The following is a 22,165-nucleotide window of genomic DNA, read 5'->3' on the forward strand; positions in this document are numbered from 1 at the left end:
ACTCTCAGTGGAATAAAAACAATTGCCTCACATATCTCCTTTAAAACGTTCAAATTTATTGTCAGAGGACATACATGACATCACATACAACCCTGAGATTCTTTTTCCTGCGGGCGAGGCAGAATTACCACATATTCGTAGTGCAAACAAAAAACTGTACACAATGTACATCTGTCAACAAATAAAGAAATGTAAACAAACTGTTCAATATAGACAGAATTTTTTTTAAAAGAGAAAAATTAAGAGTCCTGAAATGAGTCCCTGATTGAGTTTGTTGTTGAGGAGTCTGATGGTGGAGGGGCGGCAGCTGTCCTTGAACCTGGTGGTGTGAGTCTTGTGGCACCGATACCTCTTTCCTGATGGCAGCAACGAGAACAGAGCATGTGCTGGGTGATGTGGATCCTTGATCATCGCTGCTCCTCTCCGACAGCAGTGTGTTGTGTCCACTACCTTTTGGAGGGCTTTACACTGAGGGGTATTGGTGTCCCCATACCAGAACGTGATGCAGCCGGTCAGCACTTCCTCCCTTTCCCTTAAATCTGTGCCCTCTCATTTTTGAGATCTCCACCCCGGGAAAAAAACATTATCTATAGCTCATAATTTGATATACTTTCTCCTCTGCCTCCCGATATTCAGAGAAAAAAAAGTATGTCGCCCTGCAGAACTCTCTAATACAGACAACCTTCTGTGGAACCTCTTGTGCATGCTCTCCAAAGCCTCCATATCCTTCCTGTAATGCAGTGACCAGAATTGCACACAATGCTCCAAGTGTGGCCATCTAAAATTTTACACTGCTGAACAGGACATGCCAGCTTTTACACTCAATGTCTCGACTCTGATGAAGGGTCCTGGATGTAAAACTTTAGCTAATTGATCCCCATCACTCCCTCAATAAACACACCACATTCAGTTATCATTTTGCAGAATGGAATGGAAACCACGGGTGCAGAACTCAGATCCTGGACTGGTTGAGCATGGGTACATCTGAAGGGCATCAGTTCAGGAGACGTTTTACAAGGGACATTTGCACACCTGCAGCGACCACTCACCTTGCAGGAATTGTGTGTCAGAGTGCAATTGCAACATTCATTGCTCAAGTCCACCATGATCAAGCACCATTCAGTAGAAAGAACTACCACCCCATGTGCTCCATTTCAGAAATGTTTTATGAAATGATGGGTTCGTTTTCACTTTGAGATTACTGACTGTTGCAATTATGTTATTGTGGTTTTATGCAGTCCTTTTAAAGTTGGTCTGCAGGAAGTAGTGTGGCCAGTTGCTGAAAGACAACAGGCTTCTCCACAAACTGGTCACTTGTAGATGTTCGCCACTTTGAATTCCAGATGTTTGGGAGAGAGGACAGACTCTACAAGGGATAGCGGGAGCGATAGAAGAGTGGGAAAGGCAGTTCAGCGGGAGCCTAGTGTGTTCAAGAAACAATTCGCTCTTAGACAAAGTGTTGAATAATGGGTGGTGCACAGTAAAAAATGTCTTCACTGCTGTAAACACAATACACCTCCCCTTTACATAGTGCAGGTTGGCTCAAAGATGAAAAGCTGCCTAATTCTATGTCCCTGCTGAGTTATATGGTCACCCCAAATTAGGTTTAATGCTGGTTCTGTGAGGCAATCATAATTACTGAGCAGCCTAAAGTAGTCTGCATTGAAAACACTGATCCTAGGATAAACGCGATGGTCATCCCAACACCCAATTTTGGAGTCCATCAAATCTAGGCCTCCGCCAACTCCATCTTTGGTGATTTTCTGTTGGCATTATGTCACTGTGAGGCTCCTTTGAGAGTAGCCAGTTGCTTGGATCCTTCAGTGGCTTTGAGATAAATCAAATGTACGCCGCGCAGTACTGAGAATACAGAGGCAAGTTATTTCATTGTGGGAGTCTTGGTGGTTCGGTTCCTGAACAAACCACTTTGACCAGTTGAACTGGTGATTCACCAGCTCGTCTGGCTCACTATCATGAAGGATGACCTGTCAGTGAAAGCTAGAAATCTCACCAGTCATCTGTAGATATTCCAGGAAACCAATGTCTGAATACGTTACAGTGATCTTGCTTGGAGAGCTGAATGCTGAGCATCTTTGTATCCTCATGGTGTGAAGCAACATAGTTATAAATGAAATACTGTTAACCACACACTGAGAAGGTGGGGTGCAGCAACATTGGGAGATTGAAAATCACATCACACCACATTTCTGTGCGCAATGCAATTAAATTATGTTGAATGCCCAACCGTGATCAGCACCTTCCCAAAGTCATAATTCATTCTCTGTGTGTGTGCGCGTGCATGCCATATCCAACCATGCCAAATACGCGACAGGGCGTCCTGTACGCGCTGGATTTGGCACCCAGTTGATTGGTCGAGACCATCTTGAGCTGTAAACAGCAATCCAACCTTGCACGCTCTGCTGCTGTGGAATCTGTACCTTACAGGTCGTTCTTTGGTGTTCAGAGCCTTAGCCAGCCCTTCAGTGCCACACATCTTCTCCAGCAGTGTGGAACTTCTAGCTGAGTGCAATGCTGGGAGGACTTCCCACCTTGTAGTGAATCAACTGCAGAACTTTGAGTTGGTATGAACGATGATTAGGTTTTAGATTTCTACATGAATTAAATGCAGTGCTTGACTGATTTAAATAAAACAACCCTCACTGCTGGTAAGTTTGTGAAAATAGAAATTAATTTTAAAGTATACATCGCAATTTATTTACAACCTGAGAAATGCCACATGGTTCAAGCGTTTCCAATCAAATTTATGTCAAACATCTTGATGCTGCAGGTCTGTAATGCATGGCCACAGCTGTGAGAACTCACTGGTTCCTGTTATTAACAATGGGCCCAAGAGACTTTGAAACGGAATGCCACAGTTCCATACAACGTGTAAATGCTGTACAAGTGGACCATCTATTTCAGCCGACTGATTGTGGTTCCACCTATCACCTTCCTGCCCCTCCTGCGCCCCTCTTTATACTGGCTGTCCCCTCGCTATACTCTCAGTCCTTAGATAGGGTCTCAGCCCCACTTGTCAGCCCTTCTTCCTTCCTCCATAGATGCTGCTGCCTAACCCACTGACGTCCTCAGCAGGTTGTTTTTTTTAACGGTCTCTTGTGTCTCCGTGATGTGGACTTGTTATTTTAAGTTCGCCCTTGATGAAGGAAAGGATTGAAAGCTGTCAAAAGAAATAGAATGCAATCCAATTGTGAAAATCAGAAGAAAAATAAAAATGAGTGTTAATGAACATACAAAAATGCAACAGGGCAAAATATGTGACGCGTTTACTGTTGTGTGATTGCCTCTACACCTCAGACATCTCTTTTGACGTGGCTAGATGTTCAATATCCTCTCTACTGTAATTTCTGCTTGCTGTTTTTAAACGTGACTTACTCTCACAGACAAGCTCTGAATAGCCAGTCCTTGAAGTCTAAGAGTGGTTACAAACAACAACCCATTTCTTGGGGCTTTAACTTTGAATAAAAGCCATTATCAGAACTTGCAGCCATTAGCTATACTACAGAGAAATGCAAAGGAAGTGGCGCCCTTTCCCAATCTAACCACATGCTATAGTGGAATTACGAGCTGGGGCCCAGTGGCTGATAATGCCCTGGTGAAGTGTAGATTATTTTAACATTTTATGCGAGGGTAAAAGTTTAATCATGATAATTAATATAATTTCAACATTGGTTTAGTTATTTTTGGATTGAACATAATTTTTTAAGAACAAACTGTAAAATTGATTCAAACTCGTTTTAATGAACAATTTGTCCAACTGTGGATAAGAAATTGTAGTTCTCAGCAAAAGCAGTGAGTTTAAATGGTAGAAGTTTTACCGCATAAATATGCTGGTGTTAATCTTTATATGTAGCTGAATATTACTAAATATTCAGTCACCCTGGTTTTTTTAAAATTATTGATTTTCACGTGTATGACCTGTGAAATTGCCAGTGTTAAATATCTTGTGATTCAACTTTCAATCTTCCAACCAACCAACCAGTGACATTGATGTAAAATGTTCTTTTTTTTTGCAGCCCATTCTGTAACAAACCTCTTGATAGGGTATCGTGCAAATTGGACCCTGGGAAACTCTTTCACTCTTAGCTGATTCTGGCACCCCTTGAGTTGAGGTTTGAATGTGATTTAGACCTGGCTCTATTAGGGGATCTGATAAGTACCTATTTTCTGTGGTAGTGCAGATGACACTTCAGAACACAGTGTGCCCTGGAAAGTCCAATTCTAATTTCAACGAATGAAAGGAGGAAGCAATTTCTTTTTAACATGAAGGATCATGGAAATGGGATCCTTTAACCTTATCCTTTTTTAAAAGCAGGGTGGGGGGGGGGGGGGGGGAATCAATCTATCGGAGTACCAATGTACTTGCAAGTAAGCTTGCCATACTCTGCCGAATAAGCCATGTTTCCTCTGTAGGTTTTATGTGATTTTCTCCAGGGGAATGCTACTCTGAATTTCCATATTCCATCGCATTATACTTAACTGGGAGTCGGACTTCCACAAAACCGCTGTATACTTCCTGGCTACCGCCAATGGAAATGCTGGCTGAGCCATGTCAAATATTGAACAGGTGATCAATAGATTGTTGTTAGCTAAGGGTATCAAGGATTGTGGAATAATGCCAGGTAAATCGTCTGCTTAGAATACTCAAGGGGCTGAATGGCCTCATTCTATTGCTGTGTTTTGATGATCAGTATCAGTTGATTTCACATGGTCATACAGCAAGAGGAAAACTTGCAGTGTTATCAAAGAGAATGTCCTGTTTTCTAATCTAAGTACAGGGACCCAAGTACTTTCATCCTGACTCACTCTGTTGCCTTTCCAAGGAGAGAATTCACCGAACTGAAAAACAAAACCTGCGCTCAAATTGTTTGCCACTGCTGTTTATTGTTGCAGAATTAATTTAAATAACAAGCTGACACACTGGGGATTGACACTGCCATGCAATAAACACAGTGGAGCTAAAATTCCATGGCTTGCCCACTCGAACTCCAATGGGAGACTGGTAGATCTCCAGGGAGAAGGTGGAAAGACCATGTTTGAAGCAGGAGATCAATGGAAACCATGCAGAGTTTCAACCTCTGGATACTTCTGGCGAGGAAACTGTCTTGGTATTCAGAAGGTATCAGCGTGCGCACAAGAAGTTCCTGCTGTAATTCTCCAAAAGTTAGACTTCTCCCCAGCCAGGAATTCTGAAGCCAATTAAAGTGCCTCCAACATTCATTCCAGGCATGCTGGCTGGAATTCGGTCAACTCCACACAAATCTGAAGTCAAATCTGAGTATTGCCGCAATATGCAGCGCCCTCCGTGAAGCCTTTTTGTAAACGTATCATTGCAAACGTTGTGTCAGCTGGTCCATCAGTTCTCACCCTGGTTCCTATTCCTTAATTTTTATGACTGGGCATTTGCCTGCTTTTGATGGATTTCTGATTTGTGTTCAAAAACCTTTGAAACAGCACCATGAAGATCAAAGCACAGCAACAAAAACATCAATCCAGTTCTGGATTTTAATCATTAAATTAACCAAAAAATGGGTGAGCAAATCTTAGGACTCAGGATCTTCTCTGGACCCAACAGACTAATGGCACCGTTAAAGTACGTCAGCACCTTTGGCACCTCAGGAGTTTGCGGAGGTTTGGTATGACATCGGAAACCCTGGCAAATTTCTACAGGTCTTTTAAAGGGACTCAGCGTTTTTAGACCAAAGAGTGTCTGAATTAACAGGGTACTGTTTTATTATTTTACCGGTGGCATTGTAATAAACACAGTGCCTATCAATGGCACTGTCCTTCCTTGTGATTTTTAAAACTTTGTCCAGATACAAACACGTCATCGCATCAATGATGACATCAGTGTACAAGCCTCTTGTTTATAGGCATTGTAGTGGCTCTGGTTTACAGGCTTTGTAGTGGCTCTGGTTTACAGGCATTGTAGTAGCTCTGGTTTACAGGCTTTGTAGTGGCTCTGGTTTACAGGCATTGTAGTAGCTCTGGTTTACAGGCATTGTAGTGGCTCTGGTTTACAGGCTTTGTAGTGGCTCTGGTTTACAGGCATTGTAGTAGCTCTGGTTTACAGGCTTTGTAGTGGCTCTGGTTTACAGGCATTGTAGTAGCTCTGGTTTACAGGCTTTGTAGTGGCTCTGGTTTACAGGCTTTGTAGTGACGCTTTAAGCTTGAGTAAGTCAGCTTTTCATTCTGTGAAAACTGGATTGAACTTTAACTCCAGCAAAAGAATTCTACAGAGGAATTAAGAATGTTTCAATATTAATGGGAAACTGGGTGTCTGAAAAATCCCGGAGAGGATTACGAGGACTGGATGTGGCAGAGCAAGAGGGGAGAAATTCAGATAAAATTTTCATCTTGTAAACATGGGACAGTTAATTCTGCTGAGTAGTTTTTCCTCTAACTCCAAGCCTTGGGTTGGAGAAAAAAGGGTGAGCCACTAACCTTGCAATGTACGGGTCACTGACCTTGCTGGAGTCCCTTGGTTTTTCCTCCGCACTGTAATAATAGCCTTTATCCTGGGTCAGATTTAGCTCGGCGCACTCACACAACAAATCCTTTCATCCGAAAGCATTTTTAGAAATGACACTTACAAAGCAACTCTAAGACAAAGCCTGCCAATGAACTGCTGTCATGTTGAAATGTAGTGCTCTGGACTTGTGGGTTTTGAGCTGATGGGACGTTCTGATGAGGTGTTGCTCCAAGTGGAGCACTGAGATGGGATAAGTGGTTTAATTGTTTGGTCCACAAAGCCCTCTGTTTTCCTACTTTTCCAGAGTCAAAGAACAATCCTGTCCCAGAGAAATGTGATTGGTTAGTTATCAATTTAATTCATTAATAGCAAAGACCAGGGAACATCGGTTTAAGGTGAGTGGAGGAATGTTTAGGGGAGATGTCAGAGGTAAGGTTTCTACTCCAAGGGGGTTGGATACCTGGAATGCATTGCTGGGGATGGTGGTGGAGGCTGGTTCAATGGGGACATTCAAAAGTCTCTTCGATCGGCACATGGATGCAGGGAAAAATAGAGGTTATGCGGGTGAGATTGGGAAAAATTAGTTTATTGTGGAGTAAGTTTCCACAGATCAGCGCAACATCGTGGATTGATGGGCCTGTACTGTGCTGTAATGTTCTATGTTAAAGAATAAGACTCTGAATAATGCTTGCCAAACAGCAATGATGCAGTTTGCTCTAAAGTGTCTTCGCGAGATTTATTAGTGACCAAAGTTTCCTCACAAGCTGACTTGTCTGCCATAAAGACGACGCTTCATTGATTTCAACATTTTTTTTCCAGTGGGAGTTTGTTCTGAGTGTGGATTGCTGGGCTAGAAAGAGTTGATTGGCCATTTGTGATTACTGAATATCCTGAACAGCTTCCCAGTGGGATAGGAGTATGTGTGATACCAATCCAATATTTTAGAACATTCCAAACTTGGCTGTTTTCATTGAAACTAGCTGTAATCTGCTCACATATCTTTGGAAATGTAGGTGCATTTTTAAAGTTTAATCCCTAAAATATTGCCAGCTGAAATCAGAGTTCAGAAACACTCAACTTAGCATTGAGTTGAACATTTGATGTTTGCTTGAACTGAGTTACGGTCTCTCTACCTGAACTTCTTCGGGCCTTGCATGGGCTTGTCATTGTGTGGAAGCCTTGTCCTTCCCATGGCTCTTGATCTGGGACTTGCTCATCTTGAACATTCCCTCGAGTTGCTTCCGCCCATTGGTTCCTGCAAGCATCCAGAGGTGCCTGTAAGCACCCAGCACTGCCTGGACGGTTCTCCTGCTGGGTTTCAGAGGATGCAAAGGTTTCTCCAGGAGCAGAGAGCGTACCACAGGATCAGCCTCAGAGTGTAAATGTGAGAGCTACAGAAAAGCCTGGCATTGAGACCAACAATCTTCAGAAAGGTTCATGTTCAGAACATAGAGCACGTTATAGGCCCTTCGTACAACAATGTGGACTGACCTATAAATCCTATCAAGACAGTTTGAGGATTTTAATTTTTTTAAAAATAAAAGCCCACAATGAGAAGGCGTCTGAATAACAGCGATTGTTGACAGAAAACCCTATCTTCATTCCTCTCCTTTGGGAACGGAAAGTTCTTGCCGGGGCTGATTGACATTTGCTCCTTTCTCCTGTGGTTCCTTTGACCTCCCCTCCCAGGGATACTGTCGAACCGCCTCTTTCTCGGTGGTTCGGCATAGACTAGAGGGGCCGAGGAGGCCCGTTTCTGTGCTGTAATTGCTCTACACTTCTATTTAGTAATATTAAAGGTTCAATGAACAAACCATAAGCTTTGCCTTATAACGCACAATATCTACTTTGTGTCCTATACTTAATGTGCTGAGCACCCCCTGAATACTTCCAATAAAATTTGTTTATGTTCCATTATGATTCACGAACCAACCATTTTTCCACCCCAACCAACCATTTTTCCCCTGCAGCCGCTGCAACCGTGTCTGCCTGTCCCGCATCGGACTTGTCAGCCACAAACGAGCCTGCAGCTGACGTGGACTTTTACCCCCTCCATAAATCTTCGTCCGCGAAGCCAAGCCAAAGAAGAAGATTCACGAACGTTTAATTGTTGAACGAGGATAGAATTTAATATCAATTCTATTAATCTTGATCTGAATTATTTTCAAAATAACTTCAGAAATGCTGACCTAGTGCACGAGGGGTTAATGGTGTGTGGAACACAAGAATTTTGGCCCACTGTGTCTTGGTCACACTTGACCCACAAAAGAGGCCGTGTTCCAGCAGTGTTTCCAGCATTCACTGTGAGCCTGAAATTGATGTCTTGTCCGAACAAAATGTTCTGTGTGCTGACAGAGAAATAACAGGCTCCCTTTGGCATTGTCACCTGTTGTGGTTTTAGTGTTGGGACCCCCAACTGAGAGGTTTTCAGAAACGGAGGGGCATTTGCCAAATACCTAACTGGTGCTATCATTGCTGCTGTTCCAGACGCAGTCCTGTTGTTGATCAAATCTTTGCAAGCTGGGGGCTCTGCAATGCATCAGGATAATTTACATGCCATGTCTTGCAATTCACATGGTAGACAAAGCAATATTTGGCAATTAACCCAGTGCATATCGAGTTGACTTTTCAGAGGGGAAACAAGCGCATTTGCACCGTTGAGCTGCTTTGAGGGAGTGGAGTGTCCTCTCCCACTTCCCGTTCACCAACCCTCCCACTTCCATCTTTATTCCACTCTATTTGACCAGATTGCACTTTTTGGAAACTGGTAAACAGTTGGATTTAACGTTTGCTGCAAATTGTACAGCTCCATCTGCAATTCCTTGGCGTATATTCACAATGATTCCTGAGCTTTGCTTTTTGTATCAAGGAACAATGCAAAAGTCAACAAAACATTTCTTTTGCAAATACCTGTTAAAAAGGCCCAGAATTAGTTGCATGGTGAAACCAAACCACCCCCAACCGCCATTTCCAAGGCAAGGCTCAAGGGAACGTTTGCACTAGACGTCTCTGAGTTGCACGCGTCTAATGGTGTTTGGAACGAGTGGACCTCAGGCAATCTTTACCCAGAACACCCTCTGGCAAAGCTGGGAGCACAGCTTCGTCTACTGTAGCCATGTAAAATCGCACTAATCAAAAGCAAAAATTAGAATGAAGGACCATGTCTGTGAGGAGTTTGTACGCTCTCCCTGTGTCTGTGTGGGTTTCCTCTGGTCTCTACAGTTTCCTCCCTCCTTTCAAAAGTGTACCGGGTGTCTAGGTTAATTAGGGCATTTGGGCGGCACCGGCTCATGGGTGGAAAGGTCTGCTGTGTGTCTAAATTTAAAATATTTAAAAATACACATTGAAACACTGAGCACGGTTGGCGTAGCGGTTAGTGCAACACCTTTACAGCGCCATCAATCGGAACCGGGCAGGGTTCAAATCCCATGCTGTCTGTAATAAGTTTTTATGTTCTCCCTGTGTCTGCGTTGGTATGAGCCCTGGGACTCTGTAGCAAGATCACATGGACTGGGGGTGGCTGAACATCAGCAATGGTTTGAAACACGAAGGTCTTCAGATGGTGTAATGGCAGTAAAAACCCAGAAATGCTGGAGAAACTCAGCCAGTCTTGCCTCGTCCACAGGAGGCTCCTGAGTCAGTGTAGCCCCGTGCCTGGACTTTGAAGGCCTGTCCCTCTGAACTTCCTTGCAGCCAGACACAGAAATACTAAAAGAGCAAATGCCGATGAAAGATCGTAAATGACACACTCTCTCTCTATGTCCAAGAATACCATCTAATCTGCTGAGTGTTTCCAGCATTTTCTGCTTTAATTTCACAATGACTGCATTTTTACTTTTGTGTGGACTGTGTTTCTGATAACCCAATTACGGCTGTGCATGTTTACCACTGGATGTCACTGGCTCAAATCCCAGGGATAGTTTCAAGAGTTGCAAAGCCCTTTAGCCTATAATCTATTTGAGGGCTGCGAACTGCGGATGTTGGAAGCTCGGGGAAGCTGGCAGGGACTCTGCGGGCAAGCAGCATCTATGGAGAGAAAGGGACCGTCAGCATTTCAGGGAAGGCCCCTGACCCAAAACCTAAACTGTCCTTGCTCTCCACCGATGTTTCTTAACCTGCTGAGTCTATTCAGCTTCTCATTTTTGCTCTACCGAGTAGACTATTGGACAAGTCCTTCACTCACCATTAATAATTTGCCTCAAAGGCCATTCACATTTTGAGCACATTGCTTGTGTTTAGCCTTTGAAAGTAATGGTGGACCGCCTTCTGAGCTGCCTTTCTTATGAAGATGCTCCCATGGTGCTGTTGGGAAGGGAAATTATGGAATTAAACTCGTCGGCAACGAAGGAACATCAAGATATTTCCAAACTTGGAAAGGCGCAGCTCAGAGAGGACCCTGCAGGTTGTCTCCCCAAGTTCCTTCTGCACTCGCCTTTCTTCAGATTGGAGATTGTGGGTTAGCTTCCAGAGTGGCCCAGTTGAGTAACTGACAGAGCAGTTTGTAGATAACACAGCAGCCGGGGTGTATTGTTGATAAAGGACATGAATGTTTAGGGTGGTGCACAGGGTACTAATTAAGGAGGGTGGTGTCAATCTTCTCGGGCATCTTCGAATCGGGCGCTATCTGTAAGGACTTTGTACCTTTTCCCCGTGTCTCCGTGAGTTTTCTTTGGCTGCACCAGGTTCCTTCCACTCTTTAAAATGTAGCGGTGGTATCTGGGGACAATTGGGTATTTTGGCCGGAAGGGCCTATTACTGTGCAGTTTGTCTAAATTTTTAAAAATAATTATCTGTTCCAATATTGTTAATCATTATTGACTGGCATCATTACAGCAGATTTTCATCAACTTATTCTTATCAACTCTTAAACCACCTACTTAGCAGGCATCATTTTTGAAAGTCGGCCTCTCCAGGTTGGTCCCATAATTCATCCATAGGTTTAAAGCAGCCATCCTGCACCTTTTTAGTTTGGCTATGGCCCCCTTAGGACTCCGCTCAAAGTTTATGGGCCTTCTTCCCCGTGATGCAGTCAAGTTTTGCTAGGGTTTTTTCTGCACTTCTCTGCTACTGACTACAAAAAAAATTTTTGTATGCTCTGTCTGTGGTTTCCACCTCCCCCTTTAAGAGTGCTATGACCCGTTGAGAATGGCTGGTTTAGATCTTGCAAAGGTTTCCGTCTGTGTCCTCAAAGGGCCTTCATGAGAAATATGGCCCAACCCAGTTATCAGTGGTTTTTTCCTGTTAAGTCTCTTTGCATTGAACAATATCTGAACTTTGGGGTTTTTTTTTTTGCCTTGTGTAGGTCCCCTTTGACCAAACTGTGTTTAAAAAGTTCAAGAAAGACGAGACGACATCAGAACACGTGACTACAGTGGAGAAGGAAAGGCCATCGGAGTGGTGGAGGTCCTTCTCTTCTCCTTCCGGCACTAAGGTATGTCACTCCATTCGTAACTAAATAACTTCTGTAGAAGAGAGGGGTGGGGGGGGGGGCGAAAAGAAGTCACTCGTGTTTTGTGGCACGGTTAGCGCATTGCTGTTACATCGCCAGTGATCGAAACTGGAATTTGAATCCTGCGCTATCTGTAAGGATCTGTACGTGTCAAAGCTGTAGACCAGGGGGCTTCGGTCTCCTCCCACCACTCAAAACGTACCGGGGTGGGGGGTGGGGATTGTAGATTAATTGGGTGTAATTGGGCGGCATGGATTTGTGGGCTGAAAGGGCCTGGGAGCGTGCTTTATGTCTGTCTGTTTGTATGAGAGTGGATTTTCCTTGTATAACCAAAAAAAAACCGGATTTGGTCTCGGGGCCGACATGAAGTCTGTAATATGGACTGATGTTTAGCAGAATTGGAGGAGGATTTGGCAGCTGACTAGCTGACACACTTGGTCAATCTGGGAGGAAAGCATGTGGCAACAGTTTGAGGAAAGGGGAGGTTCTTAAAAGAGGAAATGCTGTGGAGTACGTTTTATTTTAGTAAGTAGATGAGGTTCCGTTAACTTGTTGACATGTGTGTATTCTAGACTTCCATTGATCAAATTCTGTTGAAAACTGCTTTCTCTCTCCAGCAAGGAAAAGCTCCTGCCTTGTGAATTCCCCAAACAAATGCACCATCTAATATAATCTAATCCAGGTTTCCTCACGGACCGAGAGCCCAGATCATTTTGTGCTCGGCAGAGAGTTGGCTAATTTCTGCTATGGCATTGCCAAGTGCAGGACAGCTGCCATTTACACTTCTGGAACAGGGAGATTAAAACGTTTCCAAGTTTCTGGTCACTGCTGGTGAAGGGGTGTTTATTTGTGTTTGCGTGCGTGGAAGTGTGTTTGCACCGGCCTTATGTATTTGGCTGGAGTGTCGGACATGGTCACGTGAGGAATGGCACGAAGGCTTCCCAATCGTGTCAACGTAAAAACATGGAAGACGCACAGAGAGAGAGAGAAAGCTCAGAAGGGAATTAAGTTGGAAAAGAGTTAATGCACAATGGTTATTGTGTGGAGTGAAGCAAAATAAAACAATGTTTTTCTTTGTCTAGAATGTTCTAAGTAGCAGTTGTGTACATTCTCAGCAAAGACTCTCCGCCTTCAGACCCTGGTCACCAGCCACTTCAACGATTGAAAAAGAATCTCTGACTCACCTTCCTGCACTTTCCAGAGATAGGTAAGGTATCTGATTGTGCTCCAAGGGTGCATAAGAATACCCCAACAAAATTAGAAGCTTTCATACGGACGCCAGAAAAATCTTAAAAAGAGTTATTGTAAATAGTGAAGAAGTGATGTATCTTCCGTGAGGAGATTGGAAGTGACGTTCCTGCGGACTCATCCCATTAGGGGACCTCACTTCTGTATTGTTTGATCACATCATCACACTGAGCCCCGGACCCTGAGAAAGCTTCTTAATGCCACCGTGTGCACTTTCTTTTGTGGTGTTTAATGTTCTCTTGGCTCGACTTGTAGTTATTCTGTGCTTTCCTGTCCAGCTACTGTGTCACCCTTTGCAGATGAACTCACTTCAGTCACTTGAAGCTTTAAGGTTGGAATTAATTAATTGACAAGCTGTTAGGTGACCAGGTTTATATAGGGGATGGTAAGAATTTCAGTGCATTTTGAGTGTGGATACTTGTTCTGTGAGTTCTGAATAGTCCTGTGCTTCTTCCACAGTTTCTATGCATACAAAAGCTATGAAAGTTCAGTGGCACCAAACGTGGCTCTGACGCCACTGCCCCAGCAGAGGACTGGACGGCACTCGCCTTTGGCCACTGCAGTGACACAGAGCCTCGGGACTCAGAATGAAGTTAACAGACCTCGGAAAAGGAGGGTGACTGTAGAATCAGAGCTGGAACAGGAAGCAGCTGCTCCTCTCGCTGCCACGTTTCCTTCTGAGGACAAAGATTCAGATGCAGAAGTGGAAGTTGAGAGCAGAGAAGGATGTAAGTTTAATTCAATGAGCAGACTGCTTCCAGACCTGGCAGCACATTACTTTGTGGTTTGCATAGAACACCGTAGCACAAAAACAGCCCTTCAGCCCATTTAGTCTGTGTCAAACTGTTAATCTGCCTAGTCCCATTGGCCTGCACCCGGACCATAGCCCTCCGAACCCCTTCCATTCTGTCCAAGTATTTTTCATTCTTCACTGACAGTCTTCTTCCCTAGACAGACCAACCCGAAATGCTATTCTTTGGGTTCAAAACCACCCCACCCCCAACACCTGCCCATTCCATGGGAAGGTATATTGGCGCATTAGCTTGGAGCGTGGGAATGGATAACAACCGTGGTTTATTTCCTTTTGATGTACGTTGACGGTCTGTCATCACCCTAGGGCTTGGTTTACTGCCAGCTTGAAGAATCTGATTTAAAGAGGCTCCTTCCTTCCACATAATTATCTCTTTTACATTTGTTACCAGCAAATTATACCTAATAAGGAATGGTGCTTTGCTGATCCTGTAATGGTATAAGAATGCCATATGTACCCTTACTGAGATCTGTCAGTAATCGTTTTTTTTTACCGGTGGATGTGTCGTTAAAAGACAAAGATGACTTGGGTGTATGTGTAGTCAGTGTTCCTTTCTCTCGGATAGGGTTTAAATTGTACCTATGTCCATCATGATCTAGAAAGGTGGAGCAGATTTGATGCCCTGAATAGCCTAATTCTGCTCCGACATCTTGTGGTAATTTCGGAGTGCAGCTCATGTGAAAGCTCACCCGCCCCAGTCCAGTGAGCCGATGAGCCCACAGAGGGTTTTCATGGGATGATATCGGACGCCCACCCCTGTTTTCCCAGCTGGTGCAGGACTCGTGAGGCCAAAGCAAATTGGCACAATGAACAACAGAACAGGTGGAAATGACAGTTAACAACAAAGTCAAAACCTCTCAGTCAGAGGCCACTTGACAACCTTATTCTTGGTCTCCACTTCCAGATTTGTGCTGCATTAACAGATAAACATTGTAGATTAGAGAGAGGAACGACATCCATAGCGCTCGCTTGAGTTGGCCATCCATTGACTAAGGGCATGAGGTTGTGCGGAGTTGGGACCGGCCTTTAGCTGTAATCCCTCCCTCAAAAGTGACCCCCCCCCAAGGAAAAATCCAAGAAGGCACGACTGTCCATGTATGTGCAGTAACGTCGATGCTTTTTCCTTCCTCCAGTTACATCATCATTGTCTTCACTTTCTTCTCCTTCCTTCACTTCATCTGGCTCATCAGCAAAGGATTTGAGCTCACCCGGAGCCCACGTCGCGTCCAGCGGAACCCTCGAGACTTCAGGCCACACAGAGCCACACAATGGTGGATTGGAAGTGGAGCTAGAGCAGTTGAGACAGGCCTTGGACATTGGAATTGACAGCAAGGAGGCCAAGGAGAAATTCTTGCACGAGATCATTAAGATGCGAGTGAAGCAAGAGGAAAAGCTAAATGCAGCTCTACAAGCCAAGCGCAGTTTGCAACAGGTGAGATAAAAATCTGCCCAAATTCAGAATTTCCCTGACGGAAAACATGAATGGAATTTGCAATAAAATGCTGGAGGATCTCAGCAGGTCTCGGAGTGTCCATAGGAAGTAAAGATATATTACCAACGTTTCGGGCCCGAGCCCTTCTTCAATGTATGAGCAAAAAGTAGGCAAGCACCGGAATTAAAGGCTGGGGGAGAAGGCGGGGGGCGGGGGGGGGTGAGAAGCGCAGGCCAACGGGCAAATAAATGATAATTGGACGAGGGCAGGAGGAAAGATGGGGGTAGGGTTGGCTCTGTGACTGCAGCGCTGGGGGATAGAAGCCATAGGGAAAAGAAAAGACAGAGAAGTAGCTAAAGGAGAAATAACGATTAATGGTGGGGTGGGGGGGGTGCTAACGGATACCGGGACAAGCCTATGATAATGTCATCCGGTTGGAGGGTGCCCAGATGGAATATAGGATGTTGCTTCTCCAGTTTGTGGGTGGTCTCAGTCTGGCAGATCACGAATCTGTGGGCTTGAAATAAGACCATGAAATTTGTAAACTTGGTGTGGCCTCATTAATTGTTTTTAGGCAATTAACAACTGACATCAAGAACACAATGCAGGCTGCATTCTGATAAACTCATGGTAAGTGGGAAAAGAATACCACACCTACCAAACATCAGAGCGTAGCCTATCTTAAATATGCTCAGACCACTTACCAAATTTATAATCAAAAAATATGGCGCCAGTGTACCATCGTAATTTCGAAAAATCGTAAGTCGAGGAACATCACTTATGTCGAGTGCCAATGTCCTGATGTAAATAAGTATGTTTTCACGTACGATTGTGGAGGTTTGGTTTATGGGAGTTCTAAATTTGTAGCCTTCGTGGTTGGTTAGCAAGGATTGCATTTCTATGAACAAGCAACAAGGCTTGTTCTTTCAAACATGGTTTAGCTGAAACGTGAAAGGGCAGTAGAAGACTGGAGGTCTGTATGTCAGTACTTGTGACATTAATGGGTTAAAACAAGAAAAATCTGCAGATGATGTGATTGTAGTTTACATAAAAATGCGGCAGAAACCCAGCAGGTCACACAGCATTGAACACTGTGTGACTTGCTGAGTTTCTCCAGCATTTTTGTGAACATTAATCTGCTGGCATCACAAATGCACAGTCACCCTGTTCAGACTTGCATCTGGCAAACGTGTCTCTTTCCTCCACTTCCCCACCTGTCTAGTCTTGTCTCCTGTAATCTTCGTATCTTTGGGTATTAGTAAAATAGGATGTTGCCTAAGTATAGCCAGGAGTAAACCTATCAGGTCAAGTCAAGTTTACTATCATTTGATTGCACAAGTACAACCCGACAAAATAGTGTTCTCTGGTCATCAGTGCAAAACATGCAGACCTAATACACATACAGACAAGTATTCACGTATACAAATAATTAAATATTGCTTTTCACAAATATGAGACTCTCGGGTGATTAATGTGAGCAGTTCCTTTGATCACTCAGCGTTCTCACTGGCCGTGGAAAGAACCTGGTCCTCAGCCTGGTGGTGCTGGCTCTGATCCTCCTGTATCTCTTCCCTGATGGGAGCAGCTGAAAGATGCTGTGTGTGGGTTGGAAGGAGTTGCACTCCCTTTTCAAACAACGATCCCAGGAGATCACATCGATGAGGGTGGGGGGGAGACTCCTGTGATCCTCTCTCCCACTCTAAGGGTCCTGTGGATTGTCCTCTGATCCATCTCTCTGCAGCAACTGTACCATGATTTATTTCTCGGCAACAACCATACCATACCCATATATTCACTCATTAAAAGAGTATTCCTATCAAACAATGAGCAAACGAACTGCTCACACACCCGAGGGTCTCATATGTATAAAACAATATTTATTTATTTGTATAGATCAAATACTTGTCCTGTGTATGTATTGGTTGTCTGCACGTGTGTTATGTCTGGTTGTGTGTCTGCATGTTTTGCACCGAGGACCAGAGAACACTGTTTCGTCGGGTTGTACTTGTACAATCAGATGCCAATAAATTTGACTTGAACAATGCTCATAAGGACGTCGGAAGCAAATTAAGCAACAACTTTCATAAGGGAAATGTATAAATTCTCAAAAATTTAAAAAAAATGTATAAGGACCTTTAATGTAGTGGTAGGGGATTGGGACAAATTGGATAGCTCTTTCACAGAGCTCAAGCAACAGTAAATGTAACCTTTCTGTCTTCCATACCTTGATGAAGGGCTCGGGCCCAATATGTTGGTTATATATATTTGCTTTCTATGGACGGTGAAGGGCCTGCTGAGTTTCTCCAGCACTTTTGGGTATTAACCTTTCTGTCTGAAAGCTTGAGTGGTCAACAAGCTGAGAAACTGTCACGCTGGCCTGAACCCTGTCAATGTCTCAGTGATGTTTATCTTTTTTCTCGAGAGGAGCCCACAGCATCCAGTTTCTGATGAGTTCCAGATAGAGAATGGATCCATCATTTGAAATATTATACGTTCCAACTTATTAGGAAGTGTGAGCTTGATCAATTGAAATGACCAGTCTCTCCAGTTCTCGAGTCTGCACTGCTTTGTTTGGGAAATATTAAGAGAAAGTAGAGGATTTCCTCGGCTGCTGGTTTAGAAATGTTGCCTTCGATGTTGTTTTTGTCAGTTCATTTACTTACGTCATAGCAGCAGAAATAGGCTATTCAGCCCATCGAATCTGCCCCACCACTCAATCATGAGCGGATCCATTCTCCCACTCAGCTCCACCGTCTGACCTCCCCATAATCTTTGATACCTGGCTAATCAAGAACCTATCAATCAATGCCCAATGTCTTGGCCTCTGCAGCTGCCTGTAGCAACCGACTGCCCTCTGGCTAAAGAAATTTCACCGCATCTCTGTTCTAAGCAGACACCCTTCAATCCTGAAGTTGTGCCCTCTTGTTCTAGGCTCTCACACCATGGGATGCATCCTTTCTACATCTGCATATAACTGAGAAGCAAAATGGTTGTTCTGTAAGATCAACTTCTTTTATTCAATGCTGGATGATGTGGCAATGAATAAAAGGAGGAAGAATATGGCCAACCAGTTGCCACTGTAGTTACAAAAGAAAATATATTAATTAATGGCACTAAGAATACCCAAGTCCATGGCAAGTAGAATCCAAGAACAGTATTAGTCTGATTGGAAAAACTAATTAGTTCCTCAGAAATACACAGACCAAGATAAAGCAGAGAAAGCACCTGAATGCCTTAGGTCTCATCATTAACCACTGCCTTGTGCCTTTCTTCAACATAAAAGCTTTTTTAAATTAAATACCATTCATGGCAGCAAGTTGTAAGCACACTCAAGATCCCAAGCTGTTTTAAAGCTGAAAATAGCAAGGACTTCTGAATTATGATTGACAGAGGTGATTCAAAGGGAAAGAAGGCACCTTTGTGTTGATATTAACAGTTTTAAGAATAGATTTTATAGAGGAGGCTGGGTTACGCTGGTATTAGGCATCTTAATTTTCCATGTAACTGAACCTTCTGCACTTCTGGGCTTCGTAGGAACTCGAATTTCTCCGTGTGGCCAAGAAGGAGAAGCTACGTGAAGCCACGGAGGCCAAGCGCAATTTGCGAAAAGAGATAGAGCGTCTTCGCACGGAAAACGAAAAGAAAATGAAAGAGGCAAATGAGTCGCGGATACGGCTAAAGCGTGAACTTGAACAAACTAAACAAATCAGGGTCTGCGACAAAGGCTGCGAGGCTGGGAGACTAAGGACCAAGTACTCTGCGCAGGTATGTCTGGGAAAGTGGTGGAGCTCAGTCTCACCACACAGACATTGATGTTGCTTCACACTTGGTCATTGTGCTTTGATTTTCAAAAGTACCGCTTTACAGTTGCATCATTTTGTAACTGATAATTTGGCTTGTGAGAATAGGAAATTTGTCAGAAGTCAGCTTCTGGCCAGCTCCATCTGGCCCTGTGCTCAGCTCCTGTTGGCTGTATCAGAGAGAAATTTAACATCACCCTTTTTACTTTTGGGCGGGATGCATTGGCTTTGGTGTGTGACAGAGGAATTGGGTAGTTGGAGGATGGGTTCAAGCAGTTGGGGGAGGTAGTATGTGATCTGAGGTAAAATAGACAGGTGGAGAAGGATGGAATTGCTGTTCATAAATAACATTCTGCACTCGTGATGGGTTAGATAATTCTCACTTCCCCGCCAGTTGCTGTAGAATCCCCAATTGATGCATTACCACCTGAATACAATTAACACTAATTGATATACATCATTTGGATACAATTAACACGCTTCTTTTGTTTATTTCAATTTTCTGCTCCTGCCACTTCTCACACACACCCTCTCCCACCACAACCTCCCCTCCACGCAGTTTATTTAATGCTGAGTTACCTTTCCCTGGGGTGATTCTGTACCTTTCCAGACAGCACTCTTCAAACCAGAGTCATTTTGTGAAGTTCGCCACCTCCAGTATAAATTGGACAGCGCAATGCGAAGCTGCAAAAGGTGGTGTTTGGTTCTGAGGCACCTACATTTGTGTGATCATGACAGACAAGCTGCAAATGGCAAGTCCCCTTCCTGGTGCTATGTCTGACCAAGTCTCACCATCTCAGTGAGTTCTCATGGTCAACTGTTAGCTCCATTGTGTTCTGATCCAGGGAGGAGGGGTAACATGACCTTAACATGACCTTGCGGTGTCAGTGCCCTTCCAGTAGATATAACCTTGGATTGGGTTAGGTGTGCAACATGCTGTTTCACCAGATTATCTTTTTAAAAAAAATAATTTTGGGTATTGTAAATGTAGTTTCTTGTTAAATTTGATTAAACCATACAGAAGTAATCAACTGCCTTGCCCATCAATCTTCCCCTCTCACCAATCCCCCACTGGCCCCTGCCCAACCTCAAATGTAATAATGCTTCCCAAAACTAAGCAGGAAGTTTAAGAACGGAGAAAGTATTACAGATTCAAATCAAATAAAGGAAAAAGAAGTGATGTTGATTTCTGTTCCTGCATCACGCAGAGTTGCTGGGGATGACGACGGCAGACTAAAGAACATTGAGTGAGTGTTGCCTGCAGAACATTTCTGGTCGAGAGAAATGGCTGGCCTGACCTGACGAAGGCCTCAGGCCCAAAACAGTGGTTATCCCTTCCTTCCTGTTGATGCTGCGTGACCTGCTGAGTTTCTCCAGCACGTTTGAGTATTGTCCTGACATTCCTGCATCCAAATAGATGCTAAATAATAAAAACACCCAAGTTTATTCAGTAGGTGAGATGCTACAGATGGCGTTAGTGACTGTGTCACTAGGTGCTTCCAAATTTCAGCACCCTGCGAGATTACTGGGTCATATGAGCAAGATGCGCCTTTCAAATAGTAGCCTAACCTACCTGTTAAATCGCCAACCTGGAGAGAGAGCCGCTAATCGAGAAGGAGATGAGGGCCATGGCTTGGCTCCTCACTGTGGCACGCTTTCTAACCGTTGGTTACAGACGGTGAAAACCAGTGAATCTCTCTTTTGGATGGGTAATGGTGTGTGCTCTAAAACAAATGGGGGAAACAATAATAATAAAACAAAATGAGGAGAGAGGTGCAGTCGTGAAATATTCCCGTGGTGACTTCCCTGACATTATCTCACCTGCCGGCAGCACTTAAGATTTTATGCCATCTATTCACATTACAATTTTCACCTGTTTCTTCCATGTCTTGTATTGGCCTGCTGTCTCCTAATTAAGATTTAATTGTCAAGCTCGCAATGCTGGAGTCATGAGGCAGAAGCCTGACCTCTAGTTAAAGCTGGGCTGAGGATTGTTCATTATATTGTACGAGTATCCTTGGTTGCAAGCCAATTACACCTCTCAGACATAAATTATCTACTGAGAGAGAGAGAGAATGCGGTAAGTAGAGCAGGTGAAGAGGGGGTGGGAAAACAGCTAACAGGAGTCCAAAGGCGACTTCAGCCGTAGCTGTTGAGCAAGATGTGACTAGTATATCATAATGAATTGAGATGCACTTTAATTCTCAGTCAGCGTCATCTCTAATCCATTGTGAAAAGAGTTTAATTTCTTTCACCATGAAAAGTTGTTTAACCTTTTCAATGCCAAGTCAAGCAACTTCTGTGGAACCCCTAGAACATATTAATTCCTCCGTTTCGTTCTTTCTCAATTCCTAAATTATTATTATTTCAAAAAATATGAGTGGCACATCAATATAAATCTGATGAATGATGCATCGGGGGGAAGTGCCCATTAGAGGGAAATGTCCTTCACGGGGAAGTGTCCATCAGGAGGATGTGTCCATCAGGATGTTACTGCTCTGAAATTTGAAGAACTAATGAGAGAGCATCTTCTGTTCACCTCATAACGTGGCGTACACATAAAATTTCAGTGCTTCTGAAAAAGTGTTCTATTTCATCAAATTACAGTTAAATATGTACCAAATATCAACATAACCCTTAGGATCCAAAACAAAGTTATTCAGAGTTGAACCATGTAAAACAACACAGTATTTCTTCAATAATAAGGAACATCTGTGGAAAGACTCAGTGGGTCAGGCAGCATCTCTGGAGGGAGAAGTAAGGCGAGGAACGATATTCCTGCCGTCATTCTCCATTGTGCTCTGGTGATGAACCAACCTGGGAACAAGCAATTTAAAATCTGGTATTGTGCTATGAATTAGCTGCAAATATTATAGCTCGAGAACCTTTGGGGAAGTGTGAGAAGAATGCCGACAAGTAAGCAACAGGTAAGGAA

At 43.8% G+C, this 22,165-nt stretch overlaps 1 protein-coding gene across 2 annotated transcripts in view; it reads left to right on the forward strand.

Annotated features, from left to right (window-relative positions):
- Nucleotides 1-22,165, forward strand: part of LOC138754368 (ski oncogene-like) — a 154,424-nt gene that overhangs the window by 126,696 nt on the left and 5,563 nt on the right. Inside the window, exons 2-6 of one of the 2 annotated variants that reach the window (XM_069918556.1) lie at nucleotides 11,793-11,921; nucleotides 13,022-13,146; nucleotides 13,647-13,915; nucleotides 15,189-15,430; nucleotides 18,965-19,195. In XM_069918556.1, coding sequence (XP_069774657.1) covers nucleotides 11,793-11,921; nucleotides 13,022-13,146; nucleotides 13,647-13,915; nucleotides 15,189-15,430; nucleotides 18,965-19,195 — 996 coding nt within the window. Of the gene's footprint in view, nucleotides 1-11,792; nucleotides 11,922-13,021; nucleotides 13,147-13,646; nucleotides 13,916-15,131; nucleotides 15,431-18,964; nucleotides 19,196-22,165 lie in introns of both variants that reach the window. The other variant, XM_069918555.1, reaches the window with a different exon arrangement.

The sequence above is a fragment of the Narcine bancroftii genome, chromosome 2, assembly GCF_036971445.1.
Source record: "Narcine bancroftii isolate sNarBan1 chromosome 2, sNarBan1.hap1, whole genome shotgun sequence".
Taxonomy (NCBI): domain Eukaryota; kingdom Metazoa; phylum Chordata; class Chondrichthyes; order Torpediniformes; family Narcinidae; genus Narcine; species Narcine bancroftii.